Here is a 23,400-nt window from a genome sequence, read left to right on the forward strand (position 1 = left end):
CGTTGATTTCTTCTGACCCTTTTCTGAATGAGTGGAAATATCCATAATATCGGTGCAACCTAGGAAGTCGTCTACTGTTCTTGGTGATCTCGTGAGATCGATTTCTTTTTGCTGGGACTTTTGGTCCGATGTATTTTCGTGTATTTGCTTTTCGCCCTGGCTGGGTCCCCTCGCAGCTGCTACAGCCGACATACCTGGGACCGACGTTCCAGTATGATCGTTTTTTTGTAGCTGCGTCTTTTGAGCTTTGGACGATTTTCCTCCTTCTGGATGCTCTTGTATGAGTCGAAACAGGGTTTGTTCTTTATCCTTCAACCTTCGTGCTGCATCTTTCCCCCCCCCCCCCAACTCTCTGTGGGCGCCCGAGGTTTCGGGAGGCACAGATCTATTCAGGGTTTCGATGGACTCAAGCTTTTTTTCCAGGGCTTACAGTTTCTTCTCCCAGTGTGTTTTCTGATTAGATGTCATTGGTTGATCTTCCGGGATTGTTGGTCTTATTTTGGGAAGTCCCGTCCGGGATTCCATGTTCTCAATCTTTTTCTCCATAGCTTGGATGGCGGTTTCCCATTGTTTTTTCTTGTTTAGAGCTTTGTCCGCTGAACCAGGTATGAGGCTTTCCACCTGGGCCAATTTCTCCATCAAGTTCGATAGCAGTGCTGTGTTGTCCTGAACGTTTTCTTTAATCGCTTCGTACAATTTACAAAATGGAGCTAAGACGATAGTCATGGCTGACATAATAGCAATAATTTCCGTTTTTTTATTAGGAGACTCATTTTGTAGAGCCACTGCGATGTCGCTAAGACGTCTTTTTTTTGGCGAGACTTGATTTTATTCAGCTCTTCTCAATGAGGCTTACGAGTCCATCCCTAGAGAGTCCCCTGCTGATCGTGGATTTCTATCAAAATTTACTGACGTTCTTGGTGAGCCAAACTTCGTATGCTTGGTTTCCTTGTAGGATTTTAGCAGATCCCCTTTTGTCATGGGGGTAGAGAGAGGACCGATGGACAAATGGGGCTTTGTCCAGGCCAGCCGCTATTCTGAGTCTGAGTAGAGCTGTCGTTTGCTTTGGATCCACAGGTCCTTGGGTCCCTTTAACCCCCTCCTCTTCTTTCTCGTCTTCCAGCACGAGTATCTCATCTATGGTCACTGGCACCCCTTTTGGAATTTTAGGGATCTGGGTTGTGAGTGCCTTATCTCTTGAGTGGCTCATTACATTTGGTAACCCTGATGTTGGTGTCTCCACCGCCTTTGCTTTGTCTATGGGCGTAACGGGTACCTTTGTAGATGTACATGCTTTTTCTTGAGCTGTATCTTTACACGGCCCTTGGTTGTCTCTTATATCTGCGTCAGTTTTCCTTTGTTTTTGCGCAGGCTGGGTGTCCACTGCTATTTCCAACATTTCGGCATCTGATATTTCTGTTACGCTTCCCTGGCTCCCACGGGGGCGTCAATCTGAACTGGCCAGCTGTTGTTTCCACCAGTGAGACGCGTAGTGCCGAGATGATGGACTGGACTGGCCCATCCAGCTTCGTTTGTTTGACTCGTAGGAATATCCTTCTGTAATGGAGAAAGGGAATTAACCACCTGTGGAGTTCGAGCGCTAACCCTACCTTCCCCTCTCCCGTAGTTCTTCCCACAGGTCACTTTTGGATTCCCTCTATGCTCTCACCTGATGGTTTGGAAAGATGAGCTCTCCATCCTGCTTCAAGCGCAGGGGCACGTAGATGACCAGTTTCTTCACTGGCGTGGAGGTGTTGGGGAGTTCCAGAACGGTATTGACTCAAAGAATGCCGGCGAGACGCCGTGAGTCTGTAGTTCGTAAGAGTTCAAAAAACGTCTGACCTTCACTCTGTCCAATTCCTTTTAGGTTGCTGAATTGCCCTTATGAAGAGTTCCACGTGGCAACCGGTAAGATGCAGGTAAGGGTTTATATTATCCGGCTCAGTTCGATAAAATGGTGTCAATGTATAACATGTGGCTTTTCCCCCATTCAGGCGCTGATGTGGTATGAGGTCTTGGGGATTGATGCCTCCAGCGGTAAAACCAGGTAAGTCTATTGGGAAAAAATCAGTTTCCCCTTATTGCGCCTTGCTGTTCTGTTGTTTCCCCATAGGGGCCGGGGTACGGCGGAGATGCAGCGGAGGCTGCGCCGACCCGAAATGAGGTAAGTACCCCCTGTGGTAAATCAGGTAAGTCTTGGGGGGGTAGCTTGTACAGTCTTAGAGTATCCCCTTGGCTCACCTTGCTGTTTTTGTCTCCTTAGGTGTCGGAGAGCGGCCACGAGATGGAGAAGAGTGTGATGGAATGCTGAAGTGCTGCAAGGCGTGATGGATCAGGATTCAGGTAAGGATTAAAGGTAAAACTCCTGTTCTGACCTTTCCTCCTTCTTTCTTCTTGTTTCCAGGAGCTCCGGACTCGAGGCGGGTGTGGCTAAAGACTGGAAGCTGCTGCAGGCACGGTGAGCGTTACGCTGCTGGATGCAGAATAACGCGTAGCGTGTGCTGCTGTCCGGGCGTGGTTTAAATAGCCTTGGAAGTAGTCCCAGGTAAGTATTCTTCCACAACCCCACCCAAGTAAAAGGTAGTCCCTTAGGTAAAATAGTTCCTCCTAAGCCTCATTTGGCTTGTGGCTTCTTGCAGCATAGTCTGCATCAGGTAAGTTTGCAGCATGGTCTGCATCAGGTAGGTTTTCTACTATGAGCCTGGCACCCATGGCACCAGGACTGACTCTATTCTTATGAGCCTGGCGCCATAGGCACCAGAACTGCACCCAAACAGCCCCTAGCTGGGGTTTTTGGGCTTGCTCCAAATGGCATGATGCCTGCTTCTGGGGTTGCTGGGCCTGGTCTGGTTTCCCGGGGGCAGGCATCATGACATTTCTGTGTCTAAACTTTGTTTTCTTTTGTGTTGTTGGATGAAGAAGGTTTTTAGCGAGGCTGACAAGAGAGGGTTTGGTAGCCCTTTTGACATTTGACCACCTCTTCTGCTGCATTTTCTTGACTTTTGTTCCACCGGGAGAGATTTCTTTAATAGTCTCGAGTTCACCATCTTGTTTGATCCCTGCATCCTAGCTTTGGCCGGGGTGTTAGTATTATTTCTCTTTTTTCTTTTTGCACCAGCTCCATTTCTGAGTTGCTCACCATCAGTTTCCTTATTCGAATCCTCCGGCTCTCCCTCAGTTTGATTTTCACTCATCAGGCCATCTTCGTCTGAATCCGTCTCTTTGCCGCAATCTGAGACTATTGGTCTATCGGTGCACTCTCTACGGGGCAGGAGGGACCTTATGTTACTTATACCCATCTCTTTCCTGTATTTGGTCCGCTCATAGTCTGAGTCATGCAGCATAACTTGGACCCGAAGAACTTTGGGCTCCTGATTACCATTATCAATTAGCAATAGGGGTCTCTTCACCCTTTCCCCTTCTGGGGGGGGGGGAAATCTTCTCTCCTCCTCATACGTAGGTCGATGTGGTGATAACTCAATCATTTCAGTTAATTCCCTTACCATGGTATCATCATCTGTCTTTTTAGGCCTAGGCCACCGAGAACCCCTGCTGTCCGGGTTTCGGATTTGTGCCCCACTTCGCTGGACTTTACTATGATTTTCAATGTTGGGTGGATCAGCAAACTCCAAACTGGTCTCTTCTCGCTCCAGTTCCTGAACCGGGTCATTATCAGACCTGCTACCCGCCGTGCGGTTTAAGTCGAACGGAGCCCGTCCTTCGACCGCGCACGGCAGAGCTCCCTTCCGTGTAGCCGGACTGATATTCCCGCCCTGGGGCGCGGGGGAAGGCGAGCGGACCGACCGTTTGCTTCTTGTCTCGCAGTCCTCCAAATCACTGTATTCCTGCTGCACCTCTGCTTCTTCTTTCCTTGATGTGGAAGGCAGCATCTTCGACTGAGACGCCATCACAGACGGGGACAGGGACCCGGCGTCTCGGGCTTGGCCTCGTAGATCAGGTGCAGTGTTGTTTTGTGCTCTTTGTTTATTTGCCAGGCCATGTGTTATATCTTGGTCACGGGCTGGCCCCGGGGTTGTCAATAGGAGGTCGAGGATCGAAGGGGTTACTAGCGGTCTTTGCGCCGAGTCCGATTTACTCCTCCTCCTTTTTCCCGGGCTCACTTCCCCCCTGACTTTACCGTTTTGAGCAGCTGCAGAGCTTTCAAGATGCTGATCACAGATCAGACAGGTCGCACCTCTGGCTCCATTTGGGTTCGGCTTCGCGTCTGCAGCGAACTGGCTTGTCCTCCACGCACTTCCAGCACGAAACAGCAGAAACAGTATGGTCAGATGCGTTGCCCTTGTCGCCGCGTTCGGGCTTAAAGCCGCTAGGGTGAACTAGCCCTGTGTTAATGGGCAGAGAGTGTCACGTGAGCAGTCACATGACCGCCGCAATGCTCCGCCTCCTCCCGGAAGCAAGTGTTCGAAGAGCGCGAGTTGGGGAAAACTCCCAGCGCTAATTTACAGGCAGCAGCTAGCAGCAGCACCAGGTAAAACTGTTCGTTTTCTAAAAAGTACTCTTTTACTGCAGAGGAGAGGTCCAAAAAGATACATACATTCAGGAGAAAGGCCTCCTCTTCTGCAGCATACCAGACCCAAATCGCTAACAACACTACGTTGTTAGCTAGTTACGGTTGCCACAAATGGGATGATCTGGAGCGCCAAATAGAAGCCATGCCAGAACCACTATAGGCTCAATTATTGAGGACGCTCTCAGAAGGCAAGCAGACCTCAAAATGGACACCAAAGAACAACCTTGATGCAGCAGATAATGCAGGATGCCTCATAGCGAAGGGAATGCTCATCAAGCCCCATGCATGGCTCATTCAGGGTTCAAGCTAGAGACTCGAGCAACCTTCTTAAACATGCTAGTGGAGCCAAATGTGTTATTCGGGAAGGCCGTAGAAGACGCACACCAGAGTGCCAAGGATGAGTATGACACTCTTAAGTCCCTTGGACAGTTGACTAATAAACCCCTTTCCCAACAGGGTTTCCCAAACTCTAGCAGATTTCGGGGTCAGGGTGTGCAAAGTTCCTCAGGCTACTCTGAGGGGACAGTCCTTGCATTGGGGCCAGTCACAAATCCAATTTTCAAAGAAGAAGTAAAAGAGGCTGAACCCCTCCCAAACAATGACACACCGTTTCAGGTTCCCTCCCATGCCACTCCAGTAGGAGGCTGAATCTCTCACTTCACCGACGCATGTGAGGGGATAACATCGGACAAGTGGGTGTTGTCCACCATAACAGGCGGGTATTGCATAGAGTTGCTACAGAAACCACCCTACTGCACGCCAAGACAGAAGAAAATGACAGCAGAACAACAGAGCATACTGCTGGAGGAAATAAAGGCGCTGCTCGAAAAGGATGCCATAGAGATTGTCCCGGCCTACGAGGTAAACAAGGGCATTTATTCAACATACTTCCTTGTGCCAATGAAAGACCTGGACGTGCTATTAACATCCTTCAATATAGACGGCAATATCATTAAAGTATGCAAGGTCGTGAAAACCTTAGGAATCTACATCAATTTCGCTTTAACATCAACAAGACAAACTAACGCCCTGGCGTCCTCTCCCGCTTACACCTGTAAATTCATCAATGCCTGCCGTCCTTACTTGACAACAGCCAACTGCATCACAATAGCAAGAGCATGTGTCCTCTCTAAGCTCGACTATTGTAACACACTCTATCTGGGCACTTCTCAACAAAATGCAAGTTATGCAAAATAATGCTGTCACAGCGGCCATTAATCTCCCAAGAAATCATCACATTTTGGCAACTAGACATACTTTGAAATGGCTTAACATTAACTAAAGAATTGACTTCAAAACTTTTTCCCTTACTTACAAGTGCTTATCCAATCAGGCTCCCACCTACTTGTCCAATACGATCTCCGGCCACACCTCCACACGGCCCACAAGAACAGCCCAGGTGCACTGTGTCAACATCCCACGCTTCAAGCAACATGGAGCAGGTGGGGTTAGTTTCCCAGTCCTCACTGCTAAGAAATAGAATGCCCTCCTCTATATCTAAGAGAGGAACCTTCCTACCTCCTCTTCCGGAAAAAGGTCAAAATATGGCTCCTTGAGCAAGACTGCATCTCGGTCGCATAATCATGACCTATTCATGTATATATGTATGTAATTTCTTAACACAGTAAATTCTTGTCTGCTATAGAAATATAACGTATCATACGATGATCTTATGTATACATGTAACCCTTATGTATCATTCGGCTGTATACTTTGTTTGAAACTTGTAAGCTTTGAGCCCAGATGCATCCGGGCTTGGTGCGCGTTACAAATAAATAAACTAAACTAAACTTACCATGCGCCCAGTATTAGATCTGAGCCCTGAGAACAATTATCAAACCCCAAATGTTTCGTATGACCACGCTCCAGGAGATGATTCCACTCCTAAAACGGGGAGACTACATGGCGACATTGGACATGAAAGATGCATACTTTCATATTTCAATGCACCCTGTGCACAGAAAATACCTGCGGTTCAGGATGGCTGGAGTACACTAGCAGTTCAAGGTTCTCCCATTTGGCATCACCTCGGCACCAAGAGTATTCACAAAGGTGCTTGCAGTAGTGGCTGCACACCTGCGCAGAAAGTCCATCCCCGTATACCCTAATCTGGACGACTGGCTTATCTCCGGGGAAACTCCTCAAATTTGCAAATTAAATACAAAAAAGACAAACCTTCTCTTCAATAAAGCAATTTCTAGGGGATATCCTAAACATATGAGGAGCTGGCTTTCCCCGCAAACGACAGAGTACAGAACATGCTGTTGCAAGTACCTCACTATAAAGTCGGTCGCCAGATAACTGTACGCAAAGCAATGCGCTTGCTCAGGATGAGGGCTTCATGCCTGCGCATGCCTCCAATGCTGGAATGGTTAGTGAAACAGTGGTCTCAGGCTAGCGGACAGTGGGATGATCTAGTGGTCGTTTCGCTAACCCTAGTTCAGGCTCTTCACTGGTGGTCCATGGACAACCTGTTAAAAGGAAAACCTTTTCGTCCTCCACCAGCACAAGCGATTCCAACTACAGGCGCCTCACTCGCCGGATTGGGGGGGCCACTTCCTCCATCACACATCCCACGGCCAGTGGACTCGCGCTGCTGCCCAAAGACATATCCACTTCCTAGACCTCTTGGCTGTCCTCAAGGCTCTTCAGGCCTTTCAATAACATCTCAAATGTCACATGGTGCAGGTCCTCACAAACAGCACCACAACCATGTTCTATCTGAACAAGCAAGGAGTTACACACTCTCTAGGTCTGTCCAAGCTGTCCCAAAAGATATGGAAGTGGGGGGGGGGGGCGTGGCTAGGCAGACATGGACTATGCTGTTTTTCCTATGAGCTCCTGGATCCGACAGCAGATCCTGACAAGCGCATGCAGATCAAACAAAGATTCCAGCACGAAAACAACACCGGAGCAACATGAACACATGGTGCCTAGACCGCACCACCCATTATGCAGATTGGAGCAGCATAAACAAAGTCATGTATCTTTGTTGCCTCCGATGAACGCAGCGGTAATGGTAACAAAATGGTGTGGTCTCAAGACAAAGAAGCCCTTTTATGTCTGGACCGTGAATGCTGTGAGCGTGGCCACGAAAGCGAAACTAGCGTGTCGTAACAAGTGTGGCCGATAGCTGTCCAATAAAGAATTACCAGGCGGAGACGGCGTGGGTTCAACAAGCAGAGCCACCTGTCTTGGGATGCCGTGGCAGCCACTGGCGTGTGGCACTGCCCGGAGGACGCCTGGAGGAAGCAGCTAGGATGCCCCCTAAAGCGGCGCCGAACACATGCGGGAGGCTGGCGAGCTGAAAAAGAGCAGGAAGCCCATATGAGCGGAGACGCACCTCGCGATCCGGACGAAGCTGCAGGACAAGCAGAAGCTGGCAACAGCAGTGATCAGAACGAAAGTAGCGCTGCAGTTGCGCGTATGGATCAGGTGAATGGACACACGGTGTGCAGATCAAAAAGGACCCTGACCGAATGCAGTGCATGGCTGTAAGCATAGCACCCAAGCCACTGTTTTTAAATCCTGTCACCAAGCAATGGAATACATGAAAGGAGCAAACGTAGCTCTGATATTGCAGCCAGATCACAATTAACTGCTGCAGCAACAACCCCAAGACTCAACGGATAGTCTACAAGAGAGTTGTGTAACGAGAGGAAATGGGGGAGAGGGGGACGGACGAACATTTAAAAAAAAAAAAGAAAAACGTGGGCACAGATACTGCGGTGAGGCGCACTGCGCAAGAGCAACAGCACGTGGAGAGCGTCCAGTGGAACTTAGCCCCTAACAGAGGCAGTCAGAGGGGAAAACCTTGATGAATCAAAAAGCAGCCACCAGATGGTGAAGACAAGTAGCAGGGCTCAGGAGAGAAGTATGGAAGATACCCAGGTTGAAAGGAATGAGTGGCACTGGGAAGCCTAAGGTGCGCCAGACGTCGGCTCGGCGCAGGTGGCTCCACAAATTGTAAAAGGATCAAGGACTGGCCTGCCCAACATAGGCACACTTGTCCCTGGATGGATTGACGGGGCACGTGGTAGACTGCTGGCACCGGCAACTGCCCAGGGGGAGATCGCGCAAACGGCCCACTAAAGTGGGGTCCCCTGAGGCAGGGATTGAGCACTGCCTACTGAAGTGCTGGGGCCCACACTAGGGGAAGAAGGGCACGTAAGCCCGAGTGGATAGTGGGCAAGAAATGCTGTACATGAGCAGGACGGACCCACAAATCATTCAGTAAGAGTTGGTAAAGGAAGCATCCTCACTGAGAGCTCCACATCTGGGAGGGCAAGGCTGCAAATCGAAATAGGAATCAACACACTGTCGTCTGGACGTAATGGTGAACAGCTGAAGAGTGCACTGACGACACCCGGTACAATGGCTCTCAAAGGAAGCAAAGGCAAACAGCCGACAATGGATATATTCACCAAGCCACATCTATCCCCACCCACGCAGGTACAGGGCGCACCCACTGTACAGGAGGAGACGACTGCGCCGAGAGACGACCACCGGATCCTCGCAGCCATTACGGGGTTGAAGTCCTCATGGGGAACCGCAATGGCAGAGCTGAAGGCGGCCCTGGAACTCAAAATAGATGCTGTTGGGATAGACGTCAACTTTAAGACAAGATGTGAGGGCTCTAGCCGAGCGGACAAGTGGCCTGGCGAGCGCTGTTAAAACAAACACGGACGTCAGCGCCACCAATGCCAAAGAGGTCCATATACTGAAGCAACAGGTGGCTAACCTGGAAAACCGAGCTGAGGAAGCAGAAGGGTGCGCAAGACGTAATAACATACACGTGGTTGGCCTGCCAGAAGGAGAAGGCTCGGATCCCACGGACTAGGTGGAGAACATGATAATCCAGGAAGTAGGGGCCAGAAAACTCTCCCAAGGGTTCGCGATTGAACGAGCGCATAGAGCCCTGACAAGGAGGCCTCAACCTGGGGCCCCCTCCCCGCGCAATAATAGCTAAGATATTGAACTACAGAGACAGGGAGAAGATCCTAGAATATTTTCAGAAAGGTGGAACGATAACTAGGGCGTCTGCAACGATCACTGCTTAGCCGGATTACACCATGTTAGTGCAGAGACAGCGCTACGGCTATGTGGTAGTGAAAAGAAGACTACGAAACGCCGGATTGAGATATATATGCTCTTGTACCCAGCAAAACTAAAGATCCTGCACAAAGTCAAAACACACTTTTTTGAAACCCCGGAGGAGGCGGCATGCTGGTTGGATGCACAGGGCTGCCCGGAGTCAGAAGAAGTAAGATGGACAGAATATGTGACCCGACGGCAGGCATGTTGTTGGGGTAAGCAATGTTACAGCAGCAAAATATTAAGAAAGTGAAAGGGACAGGGAGATAAATATGGAACTAAATAGCATATACACTCGCCAGGTGGACTTGTTGGACTGGAATATAATGGCGAGTAAACAAGTCATAAGAAGCAAGAGCGCAGCTATTATAGTTCAATATAGGAGACACCCGATATACGTAACCTATCCCCAGTAGTTGAAGTAGTAGGTGCGCCGATGGGGCGGAATCACCGTGCTAAGTCCCGAGTACTAGCAGTTACCAGGAAATGGCTAGATGCAGGGGAGCATGAGATCCAGGGATGGAGCTGGGCAACAGTTGGGTGAGGGGTGGGAAAGTGTGAAGTTGGGGGTTGAGTTGGGGCTGGGAAGGGTTGGGGGAGGGACAAAGTTTGAGTGAGTTGTAGTGTTGGGGGGTAGGGTGCAGTTTAAGTTGGGGAACAAGCTTACATATGTGGAGGGAGAGGCACAAGAGACAGGCTGGACAAGACTAGAAGATGGGGGACCTTAAAGTGATTTCCTGGAATGTCAGGGGACTCAACAGCTATTTAAAGAGGAACAAGGTCATGCTTTACTTAAAAAAACAGAAAGTCGATATTGCCTTGATACAGGAGACTCGCCTCACAAAAGAAAAGCTAGAGATGATCCGGAAGAAGTGGAAGGGGACTGTCATAGGAACAACATACTCAGCCTATGCCAGGAGGATGATCACCTGGGTGGCACCGCATGTCCCATTTCAATGGCTACAGTCCACAGACGAAGCGGATGGTAGGATGGTGGCAATACGAGGGCTAGTGGAAAATAAAAAGAGATCCATAATCAATATGTATGCCCCTAATCAAGACACTGTAACATATTTTGAGACCCTTTATGATAAAAATGAGCCAGTTCCTGGGGAAGGCGATGATATGGGGGGGGGGGTGATTTTAACTGTACATAAGTCCCAAGGGTAGATAGGTCAGATAAAAGATTAGACAGACCCGCCCCGGCAGCCAGAGCCCTGCAAACCTTACTGACAGATCTCCGGTTAGAGGACACGTGGCGAACGCACCACCCTCAGGATAGGCAGTACTCGCATTACTCTGCCCCACAGAATTTATTCACAAGGCTAGATTACATGTTTACTACACAGGAGGTTACGGCAGAAATAATACATACAGAATACAAGGCGAGGGTCCTATCGGACCACTCGCCACTGATTTTAACATGGCAATACTGACCCCCAAGGGCCAGGATCCCAATGTGGCGGCTTAGAGCGGAAGCACTAAAAGATATAGTATTCAGAGAGGACCTAAGAGAAGAAATTATAAGCTACTTTGAAAATAATACTGGGAGTGTTCAGTCGGTGGGTATGCTATGGGAGGCATTGAAAGTGGTGGTGAGAGGAATAGCTATAGCCAAATCTAAAGGGTTAAAGGGAGGTATAGTCAGAGAGCTGCAAAAGGCAGAGACTGAATTAGAGACAGTGCTGTGCAGGGGAGGCAGCACTAAAGAGGAAGCAGAAACCATAAACCGGCTAAAACAGGAATGCGCAAGCCACTGGGAGAGATTATGTAACCTAAACTACAAAAAATACGTAGAGAGACAGCATGCGGAGGGAGACAAACCTGGGGGCATGTCTGCATGTTTGTACAAAGGAGAGACCCCCAGATCACTGATTAGAGTAATAGAAACAGCCAAGAGGGAGTAAATATGGAGTTGTTTGAATATTATAAGCAGCTATATGGGGACGAAGGAGGGAGAAATCACAAAGAGATGATGGCCACGTTGGAAGACATAGGTATACCAAAAATAAGTGCAGAGGAGCGGGAAGGACTAGATGCCCCGATTACTTTGGAAGACCTAGAAGAGGTGGTGGTTGGTCTGCCCACTAGTAAGACCCCGGGGGCAGATGGACTCCCCAGTGAGTTTTATAAAAAGTATAAAAGGGAGGTGCTCCCCCCCACTGTTGGCAATGCTAAATGAGGCATTTGAAATTGGAAGGTTACCTGAATCTCTGAGAGAAGCAATAATCATACCACTCCCTAAACCCAATAAGCCAGGCAAGGACTGCGGTTCGTACAGGCCGCTATTGATGCTAAACCAAGACAGCAAAATGCTCACAGCTGTGCTGGCAAATAGGATGAAGCGGGTCATAGATAAATTGATACACCCCATCAGACCGGATATGTCTCGCGAAGGAGCATATCCGATAACCTTAGACGCCTTCATCGGGTCATAGAGCATACGAAAGGAGACTTGAGCGAGATTGCAATTGTCGTTGGATGCAGTAAAAGCCTTTGACTCTGTCAAATGGCCCTGGCCGGACGCAGCTTTGACTTACTATGGATTTGGACCTGCATACCTAAAATGGGTTAAATTACTATATAGTGAACCGCTAGCTAGAGTTAAGACAGGAGCTCATCATTTCGGAGAGATGGCAATTAAGCAGGGACACTAGACAAGGATGCCCATGGTCTCCAATGTTATATATCTTAGCACTAGAACCCCTAGCGATATATTTGAGACAGCAGTATGGAGTAATAGGGATAAGCATAAAGGAAGAACTGCACTTGGTCTCGCTATATGCAGATGACATGCTGCTGTACCTAAAATATCCTGAAGAAAACCTCCAATTTATCCTTGAAGTTATGGAGCACTTTGCGCTGCTATCTGGCATTGCAGTGAATCCTATAAAATCGTGTATATTCCCCTTGGGGAGGTACGTATGGGTCCCGAGAGATCAATTGCAAGTATTACCAATACCATGGGAAACAAAAGCGTTTAGATACCTAGGAATAGATATTTATCATACAGTGGAAGCAGAACACCAACACAACACTGAAAAGGTGGTACAGAGCATCGATAACAGCATGATTCTGGGCTAAGCTCCCCTTAGCAATGATGGGAAGAGGGGCGCTGTTGAAAATGGTACTGGTACCGAGATTTCTACATTATTCACCAAACTACAGAGCATATGTAGGGAATTCCTATGGCACGGAACTAGGAACAGAATTGCAGAACTCGCATGATAAATGGGGAATAAAACTGCCTAACTACGAGATCTACTACTTGGCTAGCCAACTACAATACGTAGCCAAATGGTTATCAGAGGACCCTACCTCAGAATCAAGATTGTTGAGACTAGAATGTGCCCAATTTTTTCTGAAATAGGTTATATGGCTTCCCAAATCACAGTTAAAAGGGTGTCCAGAGATGATGATGCTGGGCTGGAAACTATGGCATAAAGCTTGTCAGACCATGGAGAACCCAACCCCGTGCTCTCCACAGGTGCCGCTAGTGGCTCTGACGGGAGAAGATGGACAAGCATTGAAGATGATCCGGAGGCATTGGGACCGGTGGGGGTCAAGACAGTGGGAGACATATGGCGTGATGGGGATATAATAGAATTTGGAAGGTTGGTGGAGGAAACGGGACTACATGCAGGGCAATATATCACATACAACAAAGTGGTACTGCGGACCAGAGAGACATGGTCTGAAATAACGTTAGCAGAGCAACCAGACCCAGAAATTGAAACAATATATGACGTAGCAGGAGGGCATGAGATCTCTAGATTATATGAGCTATTGATGTCCAGAGTGGGAAAGGAAGTGGTACAACTAAGACATGACTGGGAAGAAGTAGTAGGGGCACCAATGAGTGGTGGAATGTGGGAACGGGCTCAGGAGTACCACAAGAAAGTGTGAAGGAACGCAAGGTTACACCAAATAGAATTATATGTAACCCACAGGGCATATATGACTCCCCAAAGAATAGCTAAATTCAGGAAAACTTAACGGCAAACATGCCCTAAATGTGGGGAGGAAAACGCTGGGATGATGCATATGTTTCGGACATGCCTGGAAATTGGGAAGTTCTGGGCTGAAATAGCTAATCGGTTAGATGAGAAAGGGATTAAGCTAAATGTTGAATCAGTGTGGGCATGTATGATAGGAAGGTTCCCTAGACCACGTCAACTGAAACACGTAAGCAAGTTAAAGGACTTGGCATGTTTACTAGCCAAGCGTAGGATTGCCAGGGGATGGAAAGCATGTAGCAGACCAAGAGTAGAAGCCTGGTGGCGAGACCTGCAGAAATGGACAGAAGCAGAAACGGAGGTATGGCAGGAAGCGGGACATGAGGGAGAGGAAGAAGAGGCAGTTTCCCTGATGGCCTGGTAACACTTAGTGGCCACACTGTATGGGCCAATCCAAGATAGCCCGACAGACTGGGACTCTGCCGAGGATAAAGAAAAAGAAACCCCTTCGGAGGAAGCGGATGTTGACCGCGAAGTGGAGTAGGCTCGAGTTGGGGGGAGGGTAAGGGTTAGGCAGTGGATATTTAACAATAAATGCAAAATGTTGGAAATTATAATATGCACTGCAAGTTGTTGTTTTATGTTGATTGTTTGTGAAAAACCAATAAAAACATTTTTTTTAAAAAGATATGGAAGTGGGAACTCAAGCGGAATATGTTCCTAACATCTCAACATGTTCTGGGGGAACTAAATTCTTTGGAAGTCACTCTAAGCAGTCACCCTCTACCAGAACACCACGAGGGGCAACTCGACAGAGATATCCTAGACAGTATATTTTCAATATGGGGTCAACCCCCAATAGACTTTGTTTGCCACAGACCTAAATGCACCGCGTCCAGGTTTCCCCAAACAGAGTCCAAGGGGAATGCACTGTGGATGAGCTGGTCTGGGAAATGTGCTTATGTTTTTCCCCCAACACCACTCCTGAGTAACTATTTTCCTGTTTGCTCCAATGTCGGCGTGACAGCCTTGGTTTCCACATCTGCTCAAGCCGGACGATGTGCGACCCAAACAAGCTCCTGTGCCCATACAACATTTTGATGCAGCACAAAGGGGCATCCCTCCAACTACACCCACAATCAATGAACTTGGGCCACTTAAATCTTCCACAAAGGTGTATGGATATCCTTAAAGAGGCACGAAAACCCAACACCAGGCACTGCTATTTTAATAAGTGGAAAAGATTTGTGATATGGTGCACATCACAATCACTAAACTGAATAGAATGTTCTCCAGCTAACATTCTACACTGCATGCTTTACCTACTAGACTCTGGCCTAGTATTTAATTGCATAAAGGTGCATCTGGTGGCCCTGTTGGCTTACACCACCTCACAGAATAAAGTGTCATGGTGGAAAGTCCCTGTCATTCAGGCATTCATGGAAGGGGTAAAGAGGCTATACCCCCCATTTCCAACCCTGGGATCTCAATGTTGTGCTCCCAAAGCTCATGGGTCCACCCTTTGAGCCTATGCACAAGGCCACCCTGAAAAATCTTACAATACTGCATTCCTACTAGCTATCGCCTCCATATGATGAGTCAGTGAGATACAGGCTTTGTCCGTACAAGACTCCTTTTTCATTATGCACAAGGACATGGTTGTCCTCCGAACACATCCTAGGTTCTCACCTTAGTTCATTTCAAAGTTCCATGTAAATCAATCCATAGAACTTCCTACCTTCTTTCAAAATCCATCAAACTCAGCAGAAAGAAGCCTCCATACACTTGATGTACGGAGGAGGGCAGTCTTGTACTATGTGAACAAAACCTCTAAGGAAAACAGAAAATCTTTATTTCCATAGCGCCTGGTAGAGGGGGCGATCACATATCAAAGAACGCCCACCATCTCCAGATGGATAGTCAAATGCATACAGCTCTGCTATTCCCTATCCAAGAAAGTCTTACCTTTCACCCCTAGGGCACACCTTGCTATAGTGCGCAAGCCCCCCCCCCTTTGAGCTCCCAAGCCAGTCTTAGCTCGGTTCCCCTCTTCCCCTCACCGCATATGTCCACCTTCACCCCCATGCCCTCCACTGACAACCCCATCCATCTCCATGCTTCCACTACTCCCCCGTCCCCCTCCACTCCCACTCCTTCAACAATCCCCACGCGACCTGTGCAAACTCAAGCCTTCCAGCACAACCCCTTCACCAACAGCACACACCACGACTCCCTGTGCTACCAGAGAACACCTCCCCACATCCAACCTGATCACTTGCATTCTCATCAATGCCAGTTTGGTCTCACATATTTGAACTATCTTGGATGAACACCCAGACATCCTCTTCATCACAGAGACATGGTTTGCTGACTACGAAACCATTGTAAACGAGGCCTTCTTCCCAGGTTACAACCTGATGGCTCAGAACAGATCCAGAAGAGGTGGGGGACTAGCCATCCTACCCAAACACCAAATTCCAGTCCTTCTCACAGACCCCTTAGCCAGCACCACAGATTATGAATCCCTAATTGTAAAATTTCAACTCACCCACTACCTCCCACAGCTTTCTACTCATGTATAGACGCCCTGGCTACAACTCCAATTTCTGTTTGGGGGGGATAGCTCAGGGGCAACGCGCTCGTCTTGGAAGACAATGCAGAGCGAAACAGGTTTGATCCTGGGTTTGTGCATAGAACCCTCTGGGTATTAAGCGTGTTATAAATAGCCAATTACAATTTGCAGGCTCTCTCAACGACACTCTGTCAACTACTTTCAACCTGCATCCAGCGCTCACCATACTAGGAGATTTCAAAATCTGGTTTGTCTCCCTCCTCAGACCCCATGACCCGCTCTCACAAATAACCTAGAAGCTTTCAAAATGACACAACTCATTTCTCGCCCCACCCACACTGCAGGCCACACCCTCGATGCAGATTTCAGCGCCACAAACATCATATCCACTCTGCCTCCACGCTCCCTAATCTAGACAGATCACTCAGCAATCTTCTTCTCCTTACCATCTTCACCCCTGGCACGCACGCACGGACGCACACACACACACCCCCACATCCCCACACCCCCACACCCACACACACACCCCCTAGCCAATAACCTCCTCAACTCACTACCAGTTCTCTCCCTCCAGTTAGTCCCTCCCCCATCAAACACTTCAGCCACTGGCTCTACAGCGCCCACACACCTCTCACTCCCAAAAAACTGACCTTTCAGAGATCCGGCCTCACCCCCAAATGGTACACCACCAACATCAAAACTCTCAAGCACCGTCTGGAACAGACCTGGAGAACCAACCCAACCCAACCTAACCCCCCCCTGGCAAAGACCAACTAGGCCCTACATGTCGGAAATTATAAAAGCCAAAAAAGAATTCTATGGGAACAGAATCTTGAACTCGTTCAACCCAAGCAAGGAATTGCACAGAATCTCAGATTTCAAAGCTCCAGGTTGCCCAACCCCTCCACCACTTAACTCCCAATCCCTATGTAATGCTTTAGCCAAACATTTTCACATCGCTATCAACAACATAGTGCCATCGTCTCTAAAATAGCAATGATGTCCCTGCCCCACCTCCCGTCCTCTGTCCCAACTCCCTCTTGATGCAAAACTTCTCGATCTCACACCGAGTTCCTCTCGCTCCTAGCGCAAAGCCGCCTGTCGGGATCCACTGAAGACCCATGCCCGCCCACTTTCCTCAAAAACATCCTAATATCAACCTGCGCAGGCAGTATTGCACGCTCAATCCCTCACTTCGAGAACCTTCCCGGAAGCCTCCAAAACCTCCTGTATCAAACCCCTTCTCAAAAAACCTACGCTCGACCCTCTCATTCCCCAGAACTACCAGCCCATTTCCAACACCCGTTTCATGGCCAAACGCATGCACCGCACAGCATAAAAACAACTCTGGAACTTCACTGAAGCCAACAACCTTCTTGACTGTGCCCAATCCGACATCTGATGAACTGAGTCCTCCCTAGTGTCTGTATGGGACGACCTGAAATGAACAGCGGATGGGGAAGGCTGTACCATACTCATTCTTCTTGACCGCTTGGCCGCCTTCGATACTATTGACTACACCATACTCCTAGACTGGCTTCAGTCTTTATGAATCAAGCTCTCATATGGATCTCCTCCTTCATCTCTATCATACTCCTCCACCCTTTCACCTCCACATCCTGCCCAGTGCTGAAAGGAGTTCTTCCCACTCTTCACACTCATCCGCTGCCACAATCTCACCTGCTACAACTACACAGATGATACTCGAAATCCCCAAATCACCAGGCACCACCCGTCCAGATCTTCCATCATGCCTCTCGGATATTGACCACTGGATGACGACCAACCACCTCATCCTCAACCCTGGAAAAACACAAATCCTAGTTTGCAGAAAAAATGCTCTCCTTCCCCAACCTATCCCTTGACCTCACTCTCTAGGCCTCCCCCGGCAACCTTTACTCTATACCTCTCCCAACATACCAGAACCTGCTTCTACCACCTATGCATCCTCAGGCGAATCTTCCCATACCTCACCTACCCACACTGAATCTCTGCCATCCTCACCATCATCCTCTCCCGGTTGGGCTGTGCAAATTGCCTGTATCTAGGCGCACCAGCGTTCCAACTTGGGAAACTCCAAAGAATGCAAAACACAGTGGCCCATCTGGAACTCTCTCCCTCACAACATCTGCCGCATTGACAATCACCTCGAATTCAGAAATGCCCTCAAACCTGGCTATTTCCTCCCTCTTCTTGAAATCCCTCTTCCACACTATCCTTTGATTGCTCCTCAAACACAAGTACTTGCCCTGACCCAGCAAAACACCAGCAATTTCAAACCACAGCGGATGCCAACAGTGTTCACAGCAGCACACCATGATTAGCTCACCCCTTTCAAACCCCACAGACTATCATACATCAACCCCCTAACCTCCACCTATCCTCTTACTCTATAACTGGTGCAAACTGGTTAACTCCTGAAAATCTGATTGTACCTTGAACGTTGCCACTTAATTGTTTGGACAGAATGCTCGACTAGATGGGCCAATAGAGGTAGCAACTGTAGCATGCCCTGTTTGTATTGGGGACAGGTGTTAGGAAAGATTCTCTTTACTGCACCTTTCCTTCCAAATGTATGGAACTCCCAAGCTTTTTGCTTTTATTTTTGAATCTGACCTGTACTTTTTACAGTACAGTGAAGCGAAGCGTTAAGCTTCACTGCACTAGCCTTTGCTCATATGTTATGGGGAAATTAATATGTTCTTCAGGCTATCAGAACTGGGAAACAGTGTTTCCCTTAGTTTAGTCGTGTTTCTATGTTGCTACTAATGGTTACTCTTTTATCACTTGTGTTAACTTGTGTTAACTTTGTATCATTTGCACAATGCAGCTTACACTGCAGTGCAATGGGGTGCATTTTTGTTTTGCCCTAGACTAACGCTCAGAGGATTTTTTGGTTACTCTAGATGTGCTTAAAAGATGGGCTGGTGGCAGCAGTGACTTTTCCCCACATTTTGGGGAATTTCGTTTTAGCCTTACCGCGTTTAACTCGGATGGTTACGAACTGTGACTACTGGTGAAACATGGCTGTGCCACGAGATTTTTCACTTGTTCTTATTCCATCTTGTTGTTTATCTGCTTTCCTGGCCTCAGAGGCCAAGAAGATCCTTCTCGGCAGCTTTTGGCGGGCTACTGCAGGGCTATCTGTGTTTGCAGTCAGGATGTGGGCTGGGTCAGACTGACTCCAATCCACATTGTGTTTCTGTGCGTCTGAGTGGTATGAATAAATATTCCAGCCAGTGGTCCCGATGGACCACTAATGGTGTGTGTGTGTATGGGCTAGTCCTTCCATTGGCTAGTGGGAGTTTCAGCTCTTACCTGGCTTTTAGAATAAGAAGAGGACCCCTGCAACCATTCTTCAGAGATCCCGGAGAAACCTGAAGGAGCCAAGTATCCTGTCCAGCTGTGAGACCCGCGAAGAAACCTGACTGAAGGAGGCCTGGCAACCAGCTTCTACTGCAGCCCTGGTGGAGTCCTGTCTTGCTCTTGATCTTAAGTAGCCCTGCAAAGGTGCGACGACTCATGAGGTGGAGGGACCATCCATTCCCGATGTGTGCTCTGTGCTCTGCCAAAAACAGCTTTCGGAAGTGCCCTGATACCGTCCTGTCTGACCAACTACGTTTTTGGGCTACTGTGCTAACTTCATCACTGCACCGAGTTGTACCCTGAAACGTGGTGGACCCTCAGCCGCCGCTGCAAGGCTCCCTCCTGCGAAATGTTGTCGTCCTAGCACAAAGGGGACCCGAGATAGACCAGAAAGTCCCACCTCAGCTGCTGAGTCCTGTTGCATCGCTGAGCGCCACGTGCACCGTCCGAAAACTGCTTACCTGACCCGTGTCCACTCCTGAGAGGGGTGCTGCATCGAGAGTTTTTGCATTCTTCGACCGAGAGTCCTTGCATCAGCAAAAGACACCAACCGTAGTGGAGCTCAAACCTGCAACTGCTGAAAATCGAAGACTGTGGATTTTGGCGGGAAAAGCAACGTAGGACATCCTTCGTTTGTCTACCTGCTTGTAGTCATTTTCCTATAGTGTGTTTTGGCCATAATTAAATAACTGTATTTTTATACATCCTAAGTGCAATTTGTTATGCCCATTGTGGGGGCTTTACAAGCTCTCCACCTCTGGAGTACTTAGACTAGACAGCCTGTCACTGCTACCTAAACTGGCTTGGCTACAACTTCCCAGAGTTGTTCCTGTCACAATATAGGTTGGCCTCCTATACATCTGTCCACCAGGCCAGAGTATAGAAAATCAGTCCTAACGGGTCATGTCACGCACTCAGTTGGGCCGCCCTACCTAATTATCAAGGCGCTTACCGAAGCACTCAGAACGCTCAATTCATAGGTTTCACTGGAGGTAAAGAGGAAATGCACCAGTTCAGCTTGGGGCTATAGGACCCGGTACGCACTTAAATGGCTTTTGGGGGGTAGGAATGGTGGTGCACTAAGACGCCCTGAGGGGCAAAAAAACATGACATACTTAGACGGTTCTTTCTTTTGGGGACGGGAAACGATACCGTTGGTCTTGGGTCATAGGTGTCAATGTCTATTTAACTTATTAGACTATTTCACTCAAAGAATGGCAGCGGCCATGTCCTTCTCAATGGTAGTACATTAACCCCACCAGAAGATAATTATTTTGTTTTTTGTAATGCGCAACACGCCCGAAAGCCTCAGTGCGGACAAATAGACAGGCAAAAAACAAACAAAGCAAACGGTACAGATCAAGAGAATAGGCAGATGCACGCGACACACCATCTATCGCCTTGGGAGACCTAGGAAAAAGCAACATTCGAAGATGAACTCTCTGTCCGAGTTCAAGGTATGCATAAATCGCACTACGACTGTGGCCGCATGCCGCAGGTACAGCTCCCCATCCATGCTCTCTAGAATGCAGCTACGGCTATGTGATATTCGGTCTAGCCACTCGCATAGCCGTCCGCACTGAAACCCCTGACGTGCCTCAACATCTCTTCCATTAATATACTTCGACAACCTCGGACAAATTCAGTCCAGCTGGGCACACATCGAGTCTCCTGCACTATCACTCTGTCTTAACCACTGACGGCACCCGCCTATGTACCTGATCTCTGGATTGCTTAATGGAGCCTGGCCAGCCCTCCAAAATCCTAATCTCGGCAGAATGCACACACGCATCTTAAAATAAACTCTTAGAACTTTCCCATACCTGGAATTCGGTCCACGGGGGCATTCCAACCACAAAGCGCATTGAGGCCATACAAATGGGAAATGGCGCAATATAAATGACTACAATACAATATGCAATAGGGAGGTGCACTATGTTGCTCAGAATACCTACAGATTGGTGTCTCTCTGGGGCCAATATCCTAATTAAAACACCATTATATGTTCTATGTTCTATATGTGACCTTTTGCAACATTGCATGCATGTCTTCCCATTGCTGCACAATGTTTCTTAAAGTTGCTTTGAAACGCAAATTCAAAACTCTGAAACCTTTCGCAATGAAATGAATTTTACACATTTTATCTGGGTAAATAAATCTTGAAAACCATTTTCTGCTATCATTATGCACATACCATGTTAGAATGAAACGCAGTTCAAAAGGCCACCACCAGCTTGCAAAACAAGATTTAATGGTAGAGACCAAGCATATCCACGCCAACTAATGATCGTACTTTTTTCTTACTTTGACAGAATCATGATGAAACATGGAGGAATTACTTCTCGGACATTGCTTATTTCCCCAATGCTGTTTACACCCACTGCTACGACACGTCTGGGATGAAACTGTTTGTAGCTGGTGGCCCCCTCCCTTCTGGCCTCCACGGGAACTATGCTGGTCTGTGGTGCTAACAACTCCTTCTTTACACAAATGCCAACATTACTGTTTCTGCCTTCATTTTTTTCTTTTCCATCCATGAGGTCGATTTTCATTTTTAAAAATGTCACTTTTTTTAAAATAACGATTTTGCTTTCTTGGAAGGAACATTGTTACCTTTTTCTGAAAATACATTCCTATTCACTTTACAGTGTCTCATGTCTGAATTGCGTTGTCGAGCAATCCCGCCTCCTGTTTACCAGTACCTAATGTTGCATGATTTTTCTTTTTGAAGTGCATTAAAACCATGTAAAAATGTCATTTAACAAGCATCATTTGTGCAGTTTTTAAATTTTCAAGCAGGCAATCCTTTTTAGTGGCCTATTGTATAATAGGGACCTGACAATTAGTATTTTAAGAAAAAAGTACATGTTCATCATTACATTTCTTTTCATTTCTCTGCTGCTTTACCTTCTATTTTTCAGACCCTCGTCCATAACCTTTAAGCTCACTTCCATTGTTCGCAAAGCAGTCATACACACCGTCCTTACTGTAAAGTAGGGGTTGTTTATAATTGAGTGGCCGCTTCTAGATTTTCTGTGAAAGTCAAGGGGCTAATAAAGTGCGTGAAATGAACTTTTGTGTCTTTGTAAATTCCACATTTGAATGACTTAGAGTGGTGCCTGATTGTCATTAAAACTATTACAAAAATGTGTTATTTCTTTATCTGCAAAGTCCTTATTTGGGGACTACTTTTATCTTATTTTTTAAGTCGAGTCTACCAACACTGTATATTGAAGAGAAAAAATCAATAAAATTAAATAAACCTGTTTGGAACTAAATCGTTATTTGCCTTATGAATCTGTGGTTCTTTTTTGTGATCTGAGAAATGTGTTGTATTCTGTTTTGGTATTTTTGCCTTTAATTTCTTGGTGCATTATCAAATGTGGGTGCATGATGGTGTGCCACATATTCATTATACCGAGCAATCGGGATCCCTGTGGAGGTCCATTGCTGGCTCCTTCATTCTCAACTTTTGGGAATGCAAGATGCAAATCTGGTGTTACACACGTCTGTAACTCTGTGAATCTGTACCTTTTATCAAACTTCTATTGCAAGTAAGTACTGTTTTCATCATACCTAATACGTTAATTCCTTTAAATGATTGGCCCGATATTTATATCTTTAACATAGCAAGCCACAGTTCTTTTGCCAATTCATGAAAATCTTATTTACAAAGAGAGAACCGTCAAATCAAACTCCCTCATTTGTTGGATCTTATCCTTTTTTAAGGGAAGGGTCACTTAAAATGAAATAATATCCGTGTACCCACACTCTCAATTTCACTAAGACTATTTGCATCAGTGGCACAGGTGAAAGGCGGGTGTGCCCTTGCAAGTTCCTAGCAAACCCATTAATCAAATCCACTTGGCGATTGAAGCTCA

At 47.5% G+C, this 23,400-nt stretch overlaps 1 protein-coding gene across 1 annotated transcript in view; it reads left to right on the forward strand.

Moving 5' to 3' along the window:
* The window catches only part of DCAF12 (DDB1 and CUL4 associated factor 12), a 402,526-nt gene extending 379,729 nt beyond the window's left edge, over nt 1-22,797 (forward strand). Inside the window, exon 9 of the mRNA XM_069626849.1 lies at nt 21,832-22,797. Within this exon, the coding sequence (XP_069482950.1) occupies nt 21,832-21,990 (159 nt within the window). The 3' untranslated portion in view covers nt 21,991-22,797. The remainder of the gene's footprint in view (nt 1-21,831) is intronic.
* The last annotated feature ends 603 nt before the right edge of the window (nt 22,798-23,400 follow it).

This window comes from Ambystoma mexicanum, chromosome 6p, assembly GCF_040938575.1.
Source record: "Ambystoma mexicanum isolate Mex_15411 chromosome 6p, UKY_AmexF1_1, whole genome shotgun sequence".
Classification (NCBI taxonomy): domain Eukaryota; kingdom Metazoa; phylum Chordata; class Amphibia; order Caudata; family Ambystomatidae; genus Ambystoma; species Ambystoma mexicanum.